The sequence below is a fragment of the Enhydra lutris genome, unplaced genomic scaffold (genome assembly GCF_002288905.1).
Source record: "Enhydra lutris kenyoni isolate GAN:26980312 unplaced genomic scaffold, ASM228890v2 scaffoldscaffold68, whole genome shotgun sequence".
Classification (NCBI taxonomy): Eukaryota; Metazoa; Chordata; class Mammalia; order Carnivora; family Mustelidae; genus Enhydra; species Enhydra lutris.
In genome coordinates this window covers 14,940,854-14,961,125 of record NW_019154152.1, presented here as the reverse complement: position 1 = coordinate 14,961,125, position 20,272 = coordinate 14,940,854, and the positions used below count along the sequence as shown (strand labels likewise).

The window sequence follows — 20,272 nt, the reverse complement described above, 5'->3', positions numbered from 1 at the left end:
ATAACATTTCTCAACCAAAGTTGACATTACTCCTTTGCTGTTCTCATAAAGCATTTAAAGTAGGAACTTTATAAAATAAATAGTAGTCTAGCAACATAAGATTAAATCCTTAGCCTCAATTTTCTAGGCAAATTTCCAGAAAAATTCCCTTATCTTCTATTGCTTGAAAAATGAACAGATCTCTAGCTACTCTATCACTTAGGTTTCAAGTAAAACAATTTTTTTAAGTATTTGAAGTGCTTTCAAAGGCCATACCAGCTTATAAAAAATACCTGTTTCTGAGAGATTCCAAATAACTACCACTCTCCCTCAAGCATCTACTTCTCAAATAACAATATATCCCTTCAGCAAATTTTATTCCAAGGGTGTTCATTTCCCCAAACTTTGCTCATGACATGGCACAAATATTTAGACCCCACCCCCCCCAAAAAAAAGTACTGAAGAGAGAAACACAGGTTTTGAAAACAGATGGTTATGTACATTTGGTCATAACTTAACAATCGGATCTTCTATTTTTTATTTATTTATTTATTTATTTTTTAATTTAACAATCGGATCTTTTAAAAGATTATTGATCTTCTCATTCAAATTTCTAGCGTGGAATTTTAGGAATTTGAAATATGCCAGAGCCAAGAAAAACCACTGTATTTTTTTTTTTTTTTAAGATTTTATTTATTTATTTGACAGACAGAGATCACAAGTAGGCAGAGAGGCAGGCAGTGGGGCAGAGGGTGGGGGAGGGGAAGCAGGCCCCCTACTGAGCAGAGAGCCTGATGTGGGGCTAGATCCCAGGACCGTGGATCATGACCTGAGCCAAAGGCAGAGGCTTTAACCCACTGAACCACCCAGGGGCCCCAAAAGCCACCATATCTTATAGCATACCTGTGTTTTCCCTTGCTGCCCATAAACAATTTTTGTCGGGATGATTTTAGCTGCTGGTTGAACTGTGGAACCTATTCCTTTTGGTTGAGTTACAATCATTTTGGTGATGGGTCTTGTAGCAGTGATAATAGCTGGCTTTGCTCCTGTTGGCACTGTCTGAATAGTCTTTTCTCCCTAAATTAAAGTTAGTGAATATATGAGATTTATATGTATTTAAATGCCAAAAACTAAAAAATCCTTTTATTGAAAAATCACACAGCAAGGTTTTACCAGGATGATGGGGAAAGGACTGTAAATTAAATAGCAAAGTACAATGTTTTCAGGTGACCAAAAATCCTAGACATAGTTGAGACAGTCCTAAAAGTCATCTGCCCAACTTTTGATCCAAAGAAAGCATTACTTATTTCTTGACAAGTGAATTTTACAAATTATCTCACATAAGAATATTTACTACCATGTCACATTCATAAAATACATACATTAAAATAGTCAGGAAATTATATAAGAATATATACTAAAATGTTAACAATAGCTATCTCTAAGAGTTGGGATTATAAGTCTCCCCCTTTATTTTCTAATTTACCCAAATTTTATTTTGGGTAAAATAAACATTACGTTTATTTTCTAATTTAACCAAAATAGACATTAATGTAATAAGAAATTACTGTGCATTATACCAATAGCTAAATGTATACCTACAAATAAATTAAGCTCCCCAAATACAAAATTATAAAGACACACAACAATCTCTATGCAAAAAAGCATGGCAAGAGATGAAATCAGCAGATATTAACAAATGTTCTGAGGTTATACAGGAAAATACAAAAAACAAACTTAGGGCATTTCCCATGTTGTATTATTAGTATGTTACTAATATCACTTTAGTCTATTAACTAGATAGCTTAATCCCATTAACTTTTCACCATTTTTTCACTTTTGTCTGCTCTATTCTTAAGTTCCTTCTGTCATTTATAGAGTCAACACTTGAGTTTAAATTCAAAAATGGTGATTTTACTAAATAATTCATTCTTAAAAGTTAAAATCCATAAAACTGAAAAGAAAAATTTTTATCTTATTGGTTTTTAACTTTTAGTCATCATCATCTAAATGTGTGGCCATCTAAACTTAGCAGCCAGTAAGAACAAAGTACCCAAGTGAGCTGGCAGAAGGTAATCACTCTGAATTTAGAGCTAAATAGGATTATAAAAATCACAAGTTTATTTGCTGTAAGGGAGATAGTTATCTCAGGGAGATATGAAGTGTCTATCACTCCTGTTATTACTTATTTTAATACAAACACACCCTTCACAGCAGCAGCTTTGGAAGGAGCTCTAGTTCATTTGCCAAGAGCCACTAGTTTGCAAGTGGGCATGTCTACCTATCAAATAGCTTAATGGGCCCTGTCCAAGTATAATGACTCATTCAAAGCCTATCAAAACCAACTAGCAGGCTATCTTTTGAAGAAGCTCTTCTGATGTGTGTAGACATGCCCAGGTAAACAAGCTGATGAGTACAGATGCATATACATATGTGTAGTCTTATGCTCTGCTCTCTTTTACTAGTATTTCCTGAGTCAAACTCCTGCTGTTAGATATACCTAGCAGCTAGGATTCATACACGACTCTTCGATGTATATGACCACAGGACTTTGGGTACATGGCATCCCCTCTTACATATCAAATTCTATGAAACTGTAAACCAGACTATAAAGGGGTTCTGAAAATAGGAATTCTAATCCAGGCTTTATTTTGGCTTACCATGTAAACTCAGGCTATGTTTTCCCACGTGATGAAAGATCTAATGCCAACATTATAAAGATTGTGATGCCTAGGAAGCTACTCAAGATCTACTAAAATGAAGTACAGTATTCTTTTTTCTAGCAAATCAGGACATTACCAAGCCTAAATAGTTAAGTACCAAGAGTAACAACGTAAGAAAAAAACTACTTATTCAAGACTTCCTACGTACGAGGCACTGTTCTAAGGATTTTCAAAACAGCTACCAGTTACTGAACAAACTCAGTGGTGAAGATCATCATCCCCAACTTATAAATGAGGAAATTAAGGATGACAGAAGTTGAGTAAATTTGCCAAGATCAAACAACTACGATACTAAGAGACAAAGCCCAGGTTTGTCTAACTCCAAACTTCTGCACAACTGCCTTCACAACTACAAATGAAGCAGTTAATTATGAAAGTAAATTCCTGTCAATTAATTTTCTTCATTCCAAATATTTCACTTTGCCCAGCCTGGGCCAATACTAGGCTTGTGTCTACTGGCCAGAGGCAGGAACAAAACTGTCCTCTAACAGAGGTCTCCCTGTAGTTAAGCCAGTGGAATCCTCCATCTGGACTAAGCTAAGCATCTAAATCATGGTCATAAGCAATGTAGCTATGAGCAACATGTTTTAGAAATTACTGTGAAAAATGGCATCAGTTGGTGGTATTTTAACAGTTATTACATCACAGTAGTGGTAAATCAAACCATACAGGCCATTGTGGGGTTCTAAAGTCCTTAGGCAAATATTTATATAGCTGGTCTTTAAAATCCTCAGTGGATTCGCTGAGTCTGCAGTACAAGCTCTTACTTACTCCAGCATTTAGCAATGTCGTGACAACGTTTTTGCCTGGGAGGCCTTGAATAGTCGTTCCTTTTCCTGTAGTCTTTTGCACAACAATCACATTAGGCTTGGAAGTCATTGGGATTGTAGTGATTTTGGTTGTCGTTCCTTAGAGAAGGGGGGGGAAAAAAGGAGGCCTGAGTTAAGGACTAGTGATATTTGGTTATTTCTGTTTATGCTGTATATAATTAATACATGTAGTTAATGTCATTCCCAGATGACACAAAAGTTGTCATGAGGATGAAAATGAAGGCTTGGAACAGTAAGCAGAAGTTGTCCTAGAATGAGAGAATATTAAGAATTAACTTTTACAGCAGTCATCTTTTTGGAATTTGAAAATCTGTACACCAAAATCAAAATCTAAAATATCACTATCAGTTTCCCCATCAATATTCCTCCCCTGACTAGTTAATTGAAACAAATAAAAATCCGCCTTCCACGAAAAAAGTTTCCCCAAACCCAGTATTATATTTATTTGACTAGTGTGATGCAAAAACTCTTCAAAAAAGAACATTAAAAAGAGGTAAATACTTAACAAAATCACATAACTTTAGACTGTACAGAAAATTTATGAAAATAAGCCATTTGTGCTTGTGATTAAAAAAAACCAAGCACTCATAGACCAAGGCACAGATTAAACACATGCTCTTGTGATCTATACCACTCTGAAGAGTATGAGGATGAAACTCCAATTTATATATTTATATAAATGGATCTATATTTTCAACAATTAAGATCTATTCAGTAGATCTACATCTACTGATCCAAACATATTACTGTGCTCTCTTCCTTACATCCTTCCACAACCTACTTCTCTTATACCTATCAAATTTGTATCCTATATTCTGATTGTCGCAGTTAGAAATCCTGGTGCCAATCTTGCTTTGTGAAAGCCCCTGGAGCTCCAAACTCTATCTTTTTGCATCCCTAATTCTTCAGCGCTTATCACACACTGTATGGCAATTACTCAGTAACAGTTGTTCAATGAATATGTGAACAAACTCGATTTGTCATCAACTTACGTCTTCTTTCAAAATGTTATCAATGTCAACAGACAGACCCTCTTCTCTTTGGGCTTCCCATATTTTCTCCCTATTTCAAGTTTCTGTAGCATACAAATAGCTCTCATGCTCCTGCTATATCAAACATTCTTTTTAAAAAACCATTTTGATCATGTCAAGAACCCAGTGTGAAACTGGTCAAAAACCTGCCCAGGGCTACTGGTTGACTCAGTCAGTATAGCATATGACTCTTGGGGTTGTAAATTTGAGCCCTATTCTGGATAGAGATTACTTTAAAACAAAACAAACTTTCCTAATCCCTATTTTATCTAGTTCTAACTTTCCCTCTTAGATTTCACAATCCTACATGACCCAATCCTTAATCTACCCATTTGATCTTATTTGTTCCTATTCCATAATATACACCACAGACTCTAGTCTAATAAGTAACTTCTTCACTATGGTTTCCTATTACCTGTCATATAGAGCCCAAATTCCTCTTAGGTTTCCAGGTTTTGCCAGACTTTAATTTTCAGGATTATCATATATATATATATATATATATATATATATATGTAAAATCTCCTTGAGTGTGTTATTTTCCACATTGGTCCTCGAGCCTATGTTATAATGCTACTTCTATGCCTATGATTTCCTCTGCCCATGAAAACAGACAAGTCATACTTTTCTTTTCTAGGCTTGCTTATCATTTATCAAATGACTAAGCACAGAACAGGTACCATTTAAAAACATGATGGATTAATATGTTCCCAAGAAGAAAAATTAAACAAAATTTTATTCTTTTCTATGAGAAAAACAGCATTCCTGACGAGAGTTTTAGAAATAAGGTTTACACTAAAAACAAGGATATTCTAGTCAGTTCTTGGCAATCTTAGTGCTTATTACTTTATATATCTTTATAATATACTTGCCATCACCTAATGTCTTATCTGTCCAAGATAACACCATCAGGTTACATAAAAACACACTTTTATCCAAACACCAGCTTCACAAATGATTTTCCCTCTATCTGTAGTTTTTGAATAGTAAGCTGTTAAGAGCCACAAAGACCACACTGCCCATTATTCATATGTATCAACTTCAACTCTTAATTAACTTCAATCCCTCATACATGACTGATTACTATGACTCCTTCAACAATACAGCCTCACGAAATATTTGGTTAATAAAAATGTTTTTAGAAAGTAAGCATTAGGGTGCCTGGGTGGCTCAGTGGGTTAAAGCCGCTGCCTTCGGCTCAGGTCATGATCTCAGGGTCCTGGGATCGAGTCCCGCATCGGGCTCTCTGCTCAGCAAGAGGCCTGCTTCCTCCCCTCTCTCTCTCTCTGCCTGCCTCTCCGTCTATCTCTCTCTGTCAAATAAATAAATAAAATCTTTAAAAAAAAAAAAAAGAAAGAAAGAAAGTAAGCATTAAAAATTATCTCAAGGAAATGTAAACTAAGCTTTCACCAAAGTACAAGGACCATTTTTTAAAAAAGCTTGCTAAACAAGTGCCTTATATTTGTATTAAGTCACTGTCTAAAACTTTCCATTACAAGGATTTGTCAATTTATTGAACAGTTGCAAATTAAGTTCACCAGCTTAACAAAATGAAGGGTGGGGGGAGAAGGTAAAACACAGAAGGAAAAGGCATAACATAAGGAAAAGTAAGGGTGTCATATTAAAACAGAATAGTTTATGACTAGAATTATCAAGTTATTAAAGTGTGAAATTCCAGTGAGCATGTTTCTTTCAGCTGATAACTATGTTGTATGGATGAAACAAGTGTTACTCATTTTTTTTTAAAAAGATCTTCCTCTAGGGGTGCCTAGGTGGCTCAGTCATTTGAGCATTAGACTACTGCTTGGTTTCAGAGCATCAGACTATTGGTTTTGGTTAGATCATGATCTCAGAGTGGTGAGATCAAGCCCCCACTTGAGCCCTGCCTCATTGGGCTCTGCACTCTATGGGGAGTCTGCTGGAGATTCTCTCTCCCTCCCTCTCCTTCTGCTCCTCTGCCCACTAGTACAGGCAACCACTCTCTCTAAAATAAGTGAATCTAAAAAAATTAAAATAAAGGTCTTCCTCTACACTTTCACTGTAGTCAGTCTACAGTTCTCATGCTACAACAGAGCTTATAAAAGTTCATTTGTTTAGCATTCTTTAGGGCAGAGAATGCATCCATGTACATCCCTATGTATCACAGCACCCAGCCAAAGATCTGGCTCATAGAATATCAAGAGGACCCACTATATATATGGTCTTTAGTTATCAATTGCACCTACTGTGCAAATTAACTATAACTCACATTTCGATCATAGCCTATGATATTGGATGCATTCCAGGGATTTCTATTTAAAAATAAGATTCCTGTAAAAATGTGAGCATTATGGGAGGATGGTTTAAAGAAACTAATTTATTGGCCCAGATTTTACTATTCAGAGATTTTTTACATCACTCTAACAATCTGGTCTCTTGGGTAATGTTTTATGTTGCTTTGCTCAAAGAATGAACAAATGAACGAACAAATGGAAAGACAGATAAACACTAGGCCCTTGCCTGAACATTGTACTAAGGATCAAGAAAATCGAAATCAAGTCTTGCCAATGTCACAGGTTTTCATAATGTCCTTCGAGTGACGATGAGTTCATCTCTGAAGGATGCAACAATCTTCTGCATAAAATAGCCATGGTTCCTTAACCAACCCTCAACAAAGTTCACCAAAAAACTCACATATCTGATAGGCCTCTCTTCATATATACATAGAAGTAAATATCTGATTCTGAGGAGTTAAATAACTACAAAAATAGTCATGCCTTCCATTTAGTTGTTTATTCTAATGAAAGGAAAAATCTGACCTTTCTAGAAAGCACTTTGGAAGCATGACCTTGCTTTCTAGAGAAAAGGAAGTAAGAACATCACGTAATTTATTTATAATAACCAAAAAACTTGGAAGCAACCTAAAACATTCAATAATGAGAAAATGGCTAAACTATGGTGCATCATATAAGGAAACATTGTGTAGCCATTAAGTGGGGGCAGAGGAGTTCTCAAGATACATTTAAAAGAATAGGAAAATAAGATTATTCTATGAAAAAAGGGTAAAAGCTGATTATAATAGATTTCAATGTAATTTTAAAAATACACATACATTCACTTATAACCAAAAAAAATGAACAGAAAAAGGAATCAACAGAAATATATACACTTGAATTTACCATAGTTCTCTGGATGGTAAAAATCATATGTTTTTAATTTTCATTGTATCTTTCTGTATTTTCCAAATTACCCATGATAAGGGGGAAAGTATCATTTTCCTTTTTAAAGCCTTCTATTCTTACAGCTAGCTGTCTGGGTATCTTTTTTTTTTTTTAATTTTTTGAAGATTTTATTTATTTATTTGAGAGAGACAGTAAGAGAGAGAGCATGAGCAGGGGGGAGAGAGGGAGAAGCAGACTCCCCACTGAGCTGGGAGCCCAATGTGGGGCTTGATCCCAGGACCCTAAGATTATGACCTGAGCCAAAGGCAGCTGCTTAACCGATTGAGCCACCCAGGCACCCCAGATGTCTGGGTGTCTTTTAAGAAAAGCGTTTCATTTTTGTTTGGGGATAAGGAAGCAGGGTAGGCACAAACTCTAGAATCCAGCATCTAATTATGGATTACCCAAATTCATCCAACTAGGCTTACCAGTTCTATGTGAATAGATAACCAGGGTCTGAAAACTGCTAATAAACTAAACTGTAATCCCACTATCACGAAGTAACAAAAACATTACAAAATAAGAGAACTGTCTTTATAAGGAATATTGATATGCAATAAGGATCAGTTTAGAGCAGTCAGAAATGAGAGATACCTTAAAATAAAAGTGTCAGTGAGGTGGAAGTAGACACAAAACGAGCTCCACACAACGAATAGCACTGTTTCAACTTTGTGCCAAGTACATCCTATTGCTAGAAAAGTTTAAGAACTCTTCTCATGTATACCCAATGTACTTGAAATAGCAGCTAACCATGAGTTGTTTTATATTTACATACAAAGGTGGATAAAATGTTTACATGTATAGGATACAGATCTCTGGCTTCCAGGAAAATATGCTTGCTTACTGTATCGCTCTAACCTGGTACAAAGCAGCTAAATCATGAAGAAGATCTGACAACAGTGGCCTCATGACATCTAGACATTCCTTCAAGCTGTAAGGTTATTATGAATTCATATGTAAGTAAAGAAAAACCATTATAGTGATAAAAAGCTACATACAAATGAAGAATGATCACTTTTTGAAAAATGTTTTAGAATGTGCTCTATACCATTAAGATACTGTCAGTTAATAAATCATAATTTGAGTTTTCACTGTGTTATTTTAAAAAATCCTCTTAAAGCTGGAGTATGATGATTCTTTCCCTACTGGTTTCACCCTCCTCAGTTTGGCAAACATCAGATTTTCTCACTTACACTTAAAAATAGAGCCAATATTTGCAGCTTTAAATACTGTGCTTTATGCCAATATCATGCTCTGCTTTGTTGTTTTTTTTTTCTTTCAGTTCCTGAGTTATCAGCAACATCATACATTAGCAGGTACTTCAATCCCTTCACAGAACAACTCACCAGGGGCATAAAAAATACGGCTAGTCCACAAAAATGGTAGACAGTTAAAGTCCACAGGGCTTGCTTGATGAGAGATTATTTACATAATTTTAATTAAAAACTAACAAAGAAAATAGATGCTATGTTAACATTCCACTTCAGAGTCCATGGTCCAATACTGCAGGAATTAATGAGCTGATAAAAATCAGGTAAAGTCCCAGAATACCAATAAGTATTAGCTTTCACTATCTGAGTGATATTTCTTAAAAGTAAACAATCAATATAATGGTGAAAAGAAAATAAAAAGATATTCAAATATTTTTATTTTTAATAAGCTAAAGTGACATTAGTAATGCAATTATGAGATATAGTCCTTCAAACATATTTAGATGAATATCCATTAAGTGGGGGCAGAGTTCTCAAGATACAATTAAAAGAATAGGAAAATAAGATTATTCTATAAAAAAGGGTCTTCCTCTCTCTAGCGTGTGTGGTCTTCGATAGGTCAATCTCATCTCTCTAAACTTGCATCTGTCTGTACCTGTCAACTGGGGGTGATGCCAACTATTTGAATTTATCAGCTCTGAAAGGACTGACAAATGGGAGAATACTTAGTAAATGAAAAATCGCCATACAGATGTAAATCACAGTATTTCCATTCTGATGAAAAACTACTAAATGTTCTATTTTAAAATAAAAAACTTAATGTGTGAAAACTTAATACTAGAAATAAAAAACTAGACTTAAAATCATTAAACATCAGGACTAAAAATAAAGCTCCAGAATCATAAGCAGAAAACAGATCAAAAAGAATCCTTCAACAGTGAAAAGCTTTTTCCTCTTACAAGTTACCTATAGCTTTAACATATTTCAGATATACCTACCAGAAACTATATTACTGCTAATTATCTTGCCCCCCAAGGTGGCTAATGACTTGGGTACAACTGTAATGATGCTACCACTGGTAGTTTTCACGTAAGTTGCAGCTCCAGGGGTTGCAGCCATCCGACCTATGGACGGGCTCACTGTTGGCCGGGTATAGGTTGCCTGTGTGCCTATAAAAAGGGAAAAGCCGAAGAAAAACTTGTCATTACTTATAGAAGAATGACAATTTATACAGTTCAGCTATAATTCAATGTAATCTACATTGCTTTAACTTGAAAATGGAATTTCAAGGTGTCAAGACATTAAGTGACAATTTATAGCCAGTTTTCAATGCACATAGCAAGAACTAAGGCCAAGTCAATTTGAATTAATTTTACACATAAAATTTTGTGATGTGTTGCATCAAATTACTAAGCTCAAGAAAAAGTACAAGTAACTATGTTCCTTTCTTCCACTACCCTTCTTCCACTAGTTCTATGCCAAAAGAAACTTAAATTTAATCATCTTCCCTGCCAGAGCATTTTAGATATTTCTGTTATAGATTTTAAGGTCTCTGCATCTGTTTTATGCTGTCTCAGTGCCAAACCCAATGTCAGCACTCAGCAAATAAGGCAGTATTGTTTGCTTAAAATTTTATAAACTTTTACTATTTTGTACTCTGCTACTCTCTAAATATATTTCCATCTTTAAAAGAATTATTCCATCATTTTACTAGAGATTAAAGTTGAAGCTGCCAAGAGTTGCCAGAAATATTTCTTCTAGCCAAAAAAGTTCACTATTTACATATTTCCTCAACTCTAACTGACCTGTTAGAATATTTTTCCCCACTATCCTAAGGACTTCTTTCTTTTCCCAAACAGGAATTAAAAACTAATCAGATGAGCCTGTCATAGTTTCCTACAAGTCCAGTAACTCAGAAATACTATTCTTGCACTAAGAACTATTAGTCTGGGGAAGAATGAAGATGATTAAGATAATACCTTCTTTGACAGGAAAGCATTTTTTCATGCTTTCTCATGGTCATCGTGATAACCGTTTTCAATGGTTATCCTGCAAAAATGCTTTTTAGCAAGATATTTAAAAAATTTTTAATACAATCACAACTCAAACAAAGAAGAACATTAAGTAGAATTAATTTAAACTGGTTACAAACATCTGAATCCCCCTCAAAAAAATCTAGTGCAAAGTAAATATGCTACAAACATAATGTGAATCAGCTGAATTTTAACAAAACATTTTCCACTTAAGCTTTTGTTTTAAAAATAGAAACACCATTTCTAACATAGATACAAAGGCACAGACACATTATTATTTTTACTACCTTTCCCTAAGGTAAAGAATCATATATAGATAACACTATTATCTTTGTACCAAATGGAAAAAAGTTTGGGGCAGGGGGCGAGGAGGGTGAGTATGATAAATTTAATGCAAGAATACCATGTTTTTAAGCACAGGCTTTGCAGAGACAGCAAGCAGAATGCTGGCTGGCAGAGACTAGGGGAAGGTGGTAATGGAAAGTTACTGTTCAATGTGTAGAGCTTCAGTTTGGGAAGATGAAAAGGTTCTGAAGCCTGATGGTGATCGATAGGTATAAAAATAATATGAACGACACTGAATGTCAATGAACTATACCCTTAAAATGGTAAATTTCATGTTCTATTTTTGTCACAATTTAAAAGAAAAAAAGGGAGTCAAACAGATTGGGGTTCAAATCCCAGATCTTCCTTTTATTGGCTGCATGACTTTGGGCAAGTTGCTTTAACATCAGTCTCTGTTTTGCCGCTAAAAGTGGAGATATCAGCCTAAGGGAGATTAAGTGTAATGTCTACATAGACCTTTACATCCTGGCCAATAAATGATTGCTTTATAAACTTGAGATGGGTATCATTTTACATTATTTAGATTCTATCATCTATGTACTGACCCTTCTCAAAAAATCTGGTAAGAGTTATACAAATTTAAAATAATAGTAATAGCTAATTCTTACGTTAATTAATAATAACAGCTATTACTCTGCTGGGGACTTTACATACCTGATTTCCTCTAATACTTACAATAACCTTATGGTACAGGTATTGTTATCCCATTTAATAGACAAGAGAAAAGACTTAGAGGGATTAGTAAACTGCTCAAGGATACAAAGGGTGGTACTATTTAAAATGTTCTACACTGGGGGCGCCTGGGTGGCTCAGTGGGTTAAATCCCCTGCCTTCGGCTCAGGTCATGATCCCAGAGTCCTGGGATCGAGCCCCACGTCGGGCTCTCTGCTCCACAGGGAGCCTGCTTCCTCCCCTCTCTCTGCCTGCTTATCTGCCTACTTGTGATCTCTCTCTCTCTCTGTCAAATAAATAAAATCTTAAAAAAAAAAAAAAATGTTCTACACTGTCACTTCCTTGGACATAGCCTGGGTGCTCTCATATCTGGGCAAAAAGGCATCCTGTGCTTCTCTCAGTCAGAGTAATGCTTACTACACCACAATGTAATATAGACCTTCAACCTCCTAAGAGTACAATCCTTCTGGGCTGAGAGAGTATGTTTTCGGTCCCTCAACAAATCCTGACTAAACACCTACTTTCAGACCAGCTCAACATATATATGGTGAATAAAACAAAGACTGCCCCTTATCATGGAGCTTATGGTCTAACAAGGTGAACTACAGTAAATCAACAAATAATCAAAGAAATGAGAAGATGAAGATGATTAAGATAATACCTATAAAGTAAAAAAAACAGAAGACCATGACAATAATAAAAGAAAGCTAATTTTAGTTGGAGAGAAAGCCTCTTAAAGAACTGTCATTAATCCCTACATTCCCAGTGTCAAGCACTGTGTTGATACAAAGAAACTACTCAATAAATAAATGATGAATGAATGGACTGACGCTCAAGAAAACTTACCAGTAGGAGTGGTTACCAGTTTAGTTGTCATAATTGCACCATTACTGCTAACCACCATAATAGGGGAATTGCTACTGGTGGGCAGAGTTGCTGTCACTGGTTTGGGTAAGATTTTACTTGGTTGAACTTGTTGTGTGATGATTTTAACACCTTTAAAAGAAGAAAGAGAAATCTCAACACAGATTATTTTGAAAAACATGTTCCTTATACCAACCCAAGAGGGCAGTAGTTACACATATTTACTCAGTCTTGCCTAAACAGGAAGTTTTTTTTTTAAATGATGACACTCTCAATTTTTATTCCTTAAATTCCTATCTTTCCTAACTTCTCTCATTCAAGAATATAATTAAGATATTACAGAAACTATTAATAATTTCTTTAAAAAATTTTTTGTATATGATCATGTCAAATAAGAGCTTTCAAACCAAATTAGTGTAATGATGTGGATTTTTCTTACGTTTTTAAAAATTTTTATTTAAATGTTTTAACTGTTACACTGACTCTCCAAATATAAAATATCCATTTAAAAGAAAGCTCTCAAAAAAAGTAAAATAAAAAATAAAACAAATCCCTCATGCTAACTACAAATTTAAGTACTAATTGTTAACTGAGGAAGGAAAATTTGGTAACCCTTTTCACCCCACTAACTTCATTGAAAAAATCCATGGGATGGAGTATATTGTCATAGACAACTAAAAATTATACTTTTTGGATAGTGATTTAGGTTGAGACATTAGGAAGTAAATACATCTTTTTATTTAACAACCTTAAATAATTTTAAATTTCTGTAGGCCAACTAAGAAGTTAAAACTATGATCATCACCTAGGCATAACTGAGCAAATTATTTTCTCTATAGCTCAATTTTCTCATCCATAAAATAAAGATACTATCAGTATATACATTCTTGGATTGTTATAAAGATTAAATAAATCAAAATTGTAAAGTGCCTAATACACAGCAAGAATTCAATAAAGCACTATTATTGTAGAAATAAAGAAACCCTGATTATAATAAATCATAACCAGACAAGTTGTAGGGAAAAAATTTTTTTCCAGTATTACCTCATTAGTGGATTATAATAATCCTTAAGACATATAAAAAGAAGTACATCCACCCCCCGCCAATAACCACAGTCAGAAAAAACTTAATGGAATCATAAGAGATTACTTTGCTCAGTCCTATGCAAATAGGTTGAAAATTTAGATCAAATAGATAATTATTTAGAAAAATATTAGTTATCAAAACGGACTTCAGAAAAGACAGGGACCTAAATAAACAAATTTCTTTAAAATAAATTTTAAGGAACTCCTCCCCCTGCACCAATAAATAGCAGGCCCAGATAGTTTCACAGAACAATTCCACAGCCCTATAAAAAAAAGATAATTACAATGTATTTAAAACCATTCCTCTTTAAAGTTCCCATCATCAGAAAAAAAAAATTTGTTACTGTGCAGTGATAAATGTTAACTAAACTTGTTGGGGTGATTATTTAATAATACATATATATATCAATCAAATCATTATGTTATACACCGAAAACTAATACAGTGTTATATGCCAATTATATCTCAATTAAAAACAAAAACCATTCAAAGATCAATTTCTGACAAGAGAGCATGAGGAGCTCTGCTAATCTGCTAACCCAATGGAACTAGTAAAACGATACCAATGAGAAGCTCAGGAAATAGTCCCAAGGACAAATGAGAAAAAATTTATTCAAGAATATGCAGAAAAATTCAGTAAGAAAGGAGAGATCTGGGCGCCTGGGTGGCTCAGTGGGTTAAGCCTTTGCCTTTGGCTCAGGTCATGATCCCAGGGTCCTGGGATGGAGTCCCTCATCAGGCTCTCTGCTCAGCAGGGAGCCTGCTTCCTTCCTCTCTCTCTGCCTGCCTCTCTGCCTACTTATGATCTCTGACTGTCAAATAAATAAAATCTTTAAAAAAAAAAAAGAAAGAAAGAAAGAAAGGAGAGATCTGTGGTATTTAAACTAAGACCTGTCCGTCCCTACCCAATACGAGTAAAGCAGACTCCTCTCCAGACTGCTGTAGTCAAGAACACAAGGTTTCCTCTTATTGAGCTCCTTGTTGGAGGGTTTTCTTCTGAGGAGCCCCAAGACTTCAGTTTACCTCATCCTGCCCCCAGGTAGGTACTGCTAAGCCCCAGGCAAGTGATGTCAAGAAGTGAGCATTGCCTTCTTTGGCCAAGCCCCCAACTTATGGAACAAAGGCTATACTTTGGGCACAACTCTACTGAAAAACTGGAATCCTAATCACCACTGCCCTGGCTTGTGAGGTGGTGGCTCTAGAGAAGCAAGCCAAGAGGATATCAGGTTGCTGCCCACACTCCCACCCTTGCCTTCACTGAATGCTCAAGCTTCTAGAGCAGCAGTGTCATTCAGAGAAGAGCTCCAGAGCTGCCTGAGAGTAGAAATAGATAATAAAACAGGTAGTCTGTAATCTCTTCCCAAAGGAACTGACTTCATTTGTAATACCACATGGAGAAGTTCAAGCTCTCAAGAATAGCTGAGGATGCGGCAACTGGAAGAAAATTTATGGATTTAAGAAAAAAACATTCGGGGCACCTGGGTGGCTCAGTTGGTTAAGCATCTGCCTTTCACTCAGATCATGATCTCAGGGCCCTGGAATTGAGCCCCGAGTAGGGCTCCCTGCTGAGAGGGGAGTCTACTTGTCCCTCTCCCTCTGCCCTTCACCCCTGCTCATGTCCTCTCATTCTGCTCTCTCTCTCAAATAAATAAAATCTTAAAAAAAAAACAACAACAACAACAACCAACATTCAAGACAATAGGCCAGATAGCTTGCAGGAGAGAACTGAGGTATAATGAAGCTGGGAGGAACCCTCCTGTGGTCGGAACAAATACACCTCTGAAACTATTCCTTCAAAGAAGCTACAATTTAAACTAGTTTGTAAAGCAACTTAAGACTCCAAGACACTTTTGAAAACAATAGAGCAGTTAATGTAGTTTGACAGTTGGATGTGGTCAGAGAAAGAGCAGGAGAGAATCGCTGTCTTCTCAGAACAACTGTGGGCATACCGAGAGCTGTGATTCCCTGATCAATAGCATCAGAAGATTACTTCACTAAAATAAGTGACCTAGTTACTAAACAACATTTAATAAAGTAAATAACAACAACAAAAAATTACAGATTGAGAAGGTACAAGACCAGTGTCTACCTACAATATATAATGTCTACATCTACAATATATAATGTCTAATATCTAAAATATCAGGGGTGGTTGGCTGGCTTAGTTTGGTAGTACATGTGACTGTCAACCTCAGGCTAAATTCAAGCCCCATGTTGGGCAAGGAATCTACTTTTTAAAAAAATAATTAAGTAAAATAAATTAAATTATCAATATAAACATCTAGAATGTTCAGTTCCAACAAACTACAAGGAGATGTACAAAGAAACAGGAAAATATGACCCATACACTTGGGAAAAAAGCAGGCAACAGAAATTCCCTATGAGAGCAATCATATGTCAGATTTAACAACAACAAAAGACTTGAAAGTAGCCGTTATAAACATGTTCACAGAAGTATAGGAAAGCATGATTATAGAAAAGTAAAAGAGGGTATGACAACAAAGTTGCATCAAACAGAGAATATTAATAATGCAAAAGAAATTACAAAAAAGAACCAAAGGGAAAATTTGGGGTTAAAAAGTATAATAACAGAAATAAAAATTCACTAGAGAGGCTCAAGAGTAGATCTGAACTGGCAGGAAAAAAATAAAAGAGCAAATGCGGGGCACCCGGTGGCTCAGTTGGTTAAGCGACTGCCTTTAGTTCAGGTCATGATCCTGGACTCCCTGGATCCCTGCTTGGCAGGGAGTCTGCTTCTCCCTCTGACCCTCCCCCTTCTCATGTGCTCTCGCTCTCTCTCTCTCTCTCTCATTCTCTCTAATAAATAAAAAAAATCTTTAAAAAAAAAAGAGCAAATGTGAAACGAGCAACTGAGGTTATGAAAGCTGAAAAATGTCAAAGAAAAAAGAATGAAGAAAAATGAACAGAACCTCAGAGAAATGCAGAACACCAACAAGTGCTCAAACATATAGTAAGAGAACTACCAAAAGAAAAGAACAGCAAGAAAAGAGAAGAAATACTCAAAGAAATTGCAGAAAATGTCCTAAATTTTTGAAAAGCAGTAACTTACATATCCAGGAAGCTGAAAAGCAATAACTTACACATCCAGGAAGCTCTTCAAACGCCAAACAGAATAAACACAAAAAGATCTACAAACAGACACATCATACTAAAAATGGTAAAAGTCAAAAGCAACAGAAAAATCTCGAAAGTAACAAGGAAAAAAAACAACGTCACTTATAAAGGAACTGCATTAAGGTTAATAACTGACCTCTCAGCAGTTATTATGAGATAACTATTCCAAGTATTCAAAGAAAGAAACTGCCAACCCAGAATCCAATATCCAGCAAAGCTATCTTTCAGAAATACATGGAAGATGAAGGCTTTACCAGTTAAACAAAAATGGAGTTTGCTGCTAGTAACAATGTGTTGCCTTACAGAAGACATTAAAAGAAGTTCTATGAAAAGGAACAAGGAACAAAACAATGACGTGCACTCTTAAAAGTTATACTCAACATTTTACTAGACTCTTGTCAGGAAAATTAGGCAAAATAACAACAACAACAAACTTCCGCCCCCCAAAAACCAAAAACCAAAAAACAAGGCATCCAGACTATAACAGCAGAAATCATCTCTATTTGTAGATCACATGATCTTTTACATAGGAAATCCTAAGAAATTCACCTAAAACTATTAGAACTAAAAATGACTTCAGCAAAGGTACAGGGTATCAAACAACACAAAAATCAGTTTTATTTGTATAAATCAGCAATGAACAATCCAAAATATGAAATTAACAATTTCATTCATAGTAGCTTCAAAAAAATACTTAGGAATAAATTTGACAAAATAAGTGTAAAACTTATACTCTAGACACCACACAACATTGTTGAAATAAATTAAAGAAGATCTAAATAAATGGGAAAACATCTCATGTTCATGGGTCAAAAAATTTAACATTATTAAGATGGTAATACTCCTAAACTGACCTATAGATGCAATGCAATCCCTATCAGAATCTCAGTTAACTTCTTTACAGAAACTAATAAGCTGATTCCAAAATTTGTATGGAATTTCAAGGAACCCAAACAGTCAAAACAATCTTTAAAAATAGAACAAGGTAACAGTAATTACATTTCCTGGTTTCAAAACATACTACAAATCAATGGTAACCAAAACAATGTGGCACTGGCATACGGATACACATACAAATTAATGGAATAGAATTCAGAGCACAGAAACAAACCAAATGATTTTTCAATAAGATGCCAAGACCATTCAAGGGTGCAGGCAGCGGGGTGGGGTGGGATCGTCTTTTTAATAAATGGTACTAGAACAAATGGATAGACATATGCAAAAAAATGAAATGAGAGGCTTACTTCACATCATAACAAAATTAACTCAACATGGATCAAAGACCTAAATTTAAGAGGTAAAACTACCGAACACTTAGAAAAAGACAGAATAAATCTTTATGATCAGGAATTTGGTAAGATTCTTAAACATGATGCCAAAAGCATAAGGAACATTAGAAAAAACAAATTGGACATCACCAAAATTAAAAACTTCTGTAATAGGACATCACCAAGAAAGTGAAAAGACAACCAACAGAATGGCAGGAAATATTTGTAAATCATGTATCTCATAACAAGGATTTAATATAAAAAAATATATAAACTAAAAACAACAACAACAACAACAACAAACAAACCTTTACAACTCACTGATAAAAAGACAACCCAATTTAAAAGTGGACAAAGGATATAAATAAATATTTCTCCAAGGGAGGATATAAAAAGGGCCAATAAGCAGAGGAAAAGATGTTTGACATCATTAGTCATCAGAGAAATATAAATCAAAACTACAATGAAATACCACTTCACAGAAACTAGGAGGGCTAGAATCAAAAAGTCAGAGAACAGCAAGTGTTGGAAAGGAGGCAGAGAAACTGGAACCCTCATACACAAATGCAGATGTAAAATGGTACAGTCATTATGGAAAACAGTCTAGTAGTTTCTCAAACAATTATAGAGTTACCATAAACTGAGCACGTCCACTCCAAAATATATACACAAGAGAACTGAATACCCAAAACTTACACATGAATACTTTCCAGAGAATATACTCATAACAGCCACCAGGTGGAAAAAACCTAAATGTATTATCAATGGACAAATGAATAAACAAAATGTGAAATATTATTTGGCCACAAAAACAAATGAAATAGCAATATATGTATGAACCTTGAAAACATTGGTAAGTGAAAGAAACTGGTCACAAAAGACCACATATTACATGAGACCATTCATATAAAAATCCAGAGACAGAAAGTAGATTAGTGGTTGCTTAGGGCTGGAGAGGCTGTGGGAGTAAAGAATGATAACTAAAGGTTACAGGGTTTCTTTCTGAAGTGATTAAAATGTTCTAAAATTAACTGTGGTGATGGTCACACATATCTGTGAATATACTAACTACTACTAAACTGTCATTTGAATGGTTATTTGAATGGTATATAAATTAAAACTCAATAAGCTTTTCTTTTTAATTCCAAGCATTTTTAAGAAAGAAAACTTTGCAATTCTTTCTCGAAAGCACATAATATTAAACTAAAGCCTAACAAAGACTGTACACAAAAAGAAAACTACAGACCAACTTCCCAAGACTGCAATACGTCATCAATTCCTCATACTGGGATAAATTGGAAAAATATTTAAATGTAGAAAATGTGAATCATAACTAAAAATCTAGAAGCATTAAAGACTACACTGATAAATTCAACTATATAAAAACAAAAAAAGATCTATACAGCAGAAGTCCTCATAAATAAAGTTAACAAAAGACAAGCAAACTGGGAGGAAAATCCCTGCAAATCATGAAACACACACAGGGTTTGCTAATTATCCTGATATAATAAAATTCCCAGAAATTGATGAGAAAAATATCACAGCAGAAGTATGGACAATGAATACAGACTGTACACAAAAAAATGAAATACAAAGGGCTCTCAAACATAAAGAGTTGTTCAAACTCACTCTCAATATGAGAAATGAAAATAAAACAACACAGAGAAAATGAAATATGTTAAGTATAAATGTAACAAAACTTGTACAGGATTTGCACACTGAGAACTGTGAAACACTGATGAACGAAGTGAAAGAAGACCTAAATAAATGGAATGCCACACTCTGTTCAAGAACTGGATAACTCAACACGATGTCAATTCTTCCTAAACTCATCTAGAAGTTGAATGCAATTCCTAGGAAATCCCAGTAAGGTTTTACTATACACAGATACATTT

The 20,272-nt window shown here is 35.0% G+C and overlaps 1 protein-coding gene across 3 annotated transcripts in view; it reads right to left on the bottom strand.

Moving 5' to 3' along the window:
- Positions 1 to 20,272, bottom strand: part of LOC111159377 (EMSY, BRCA2 interacting transcriptional repressor) — an 84,705-nt gene that overhangs the window by 21,361 nt on the left and 43,072 nt on the right. For all 3 annotated transcript variants that reach the window (XM_022521790.1, XM_022521791.1, XM_022521792.1), the window contains 4 exons: positions 12,871 to 13,020; positions 9,973 to 10,143; positions 3,474 to 3,610; positions 883 to 1,056 (listed from right to left, as the gene is read on the bottom strand). In XM_022521790.1, coding sequence (XP_022377498.1) covers positions 883 to 1,056; positions 3,474 to 3,610; positions 9,973 to 10,143; positions 12,871 to 13,020 — 632 coding nt within the window. The remainder of the gene's footprint in view (positions 1 to 882; positions 1,057 to 3,473; positions 3,611 to 9,972; positions 10,144 to 12,870; positions 13,021 to 20,272) is intronic.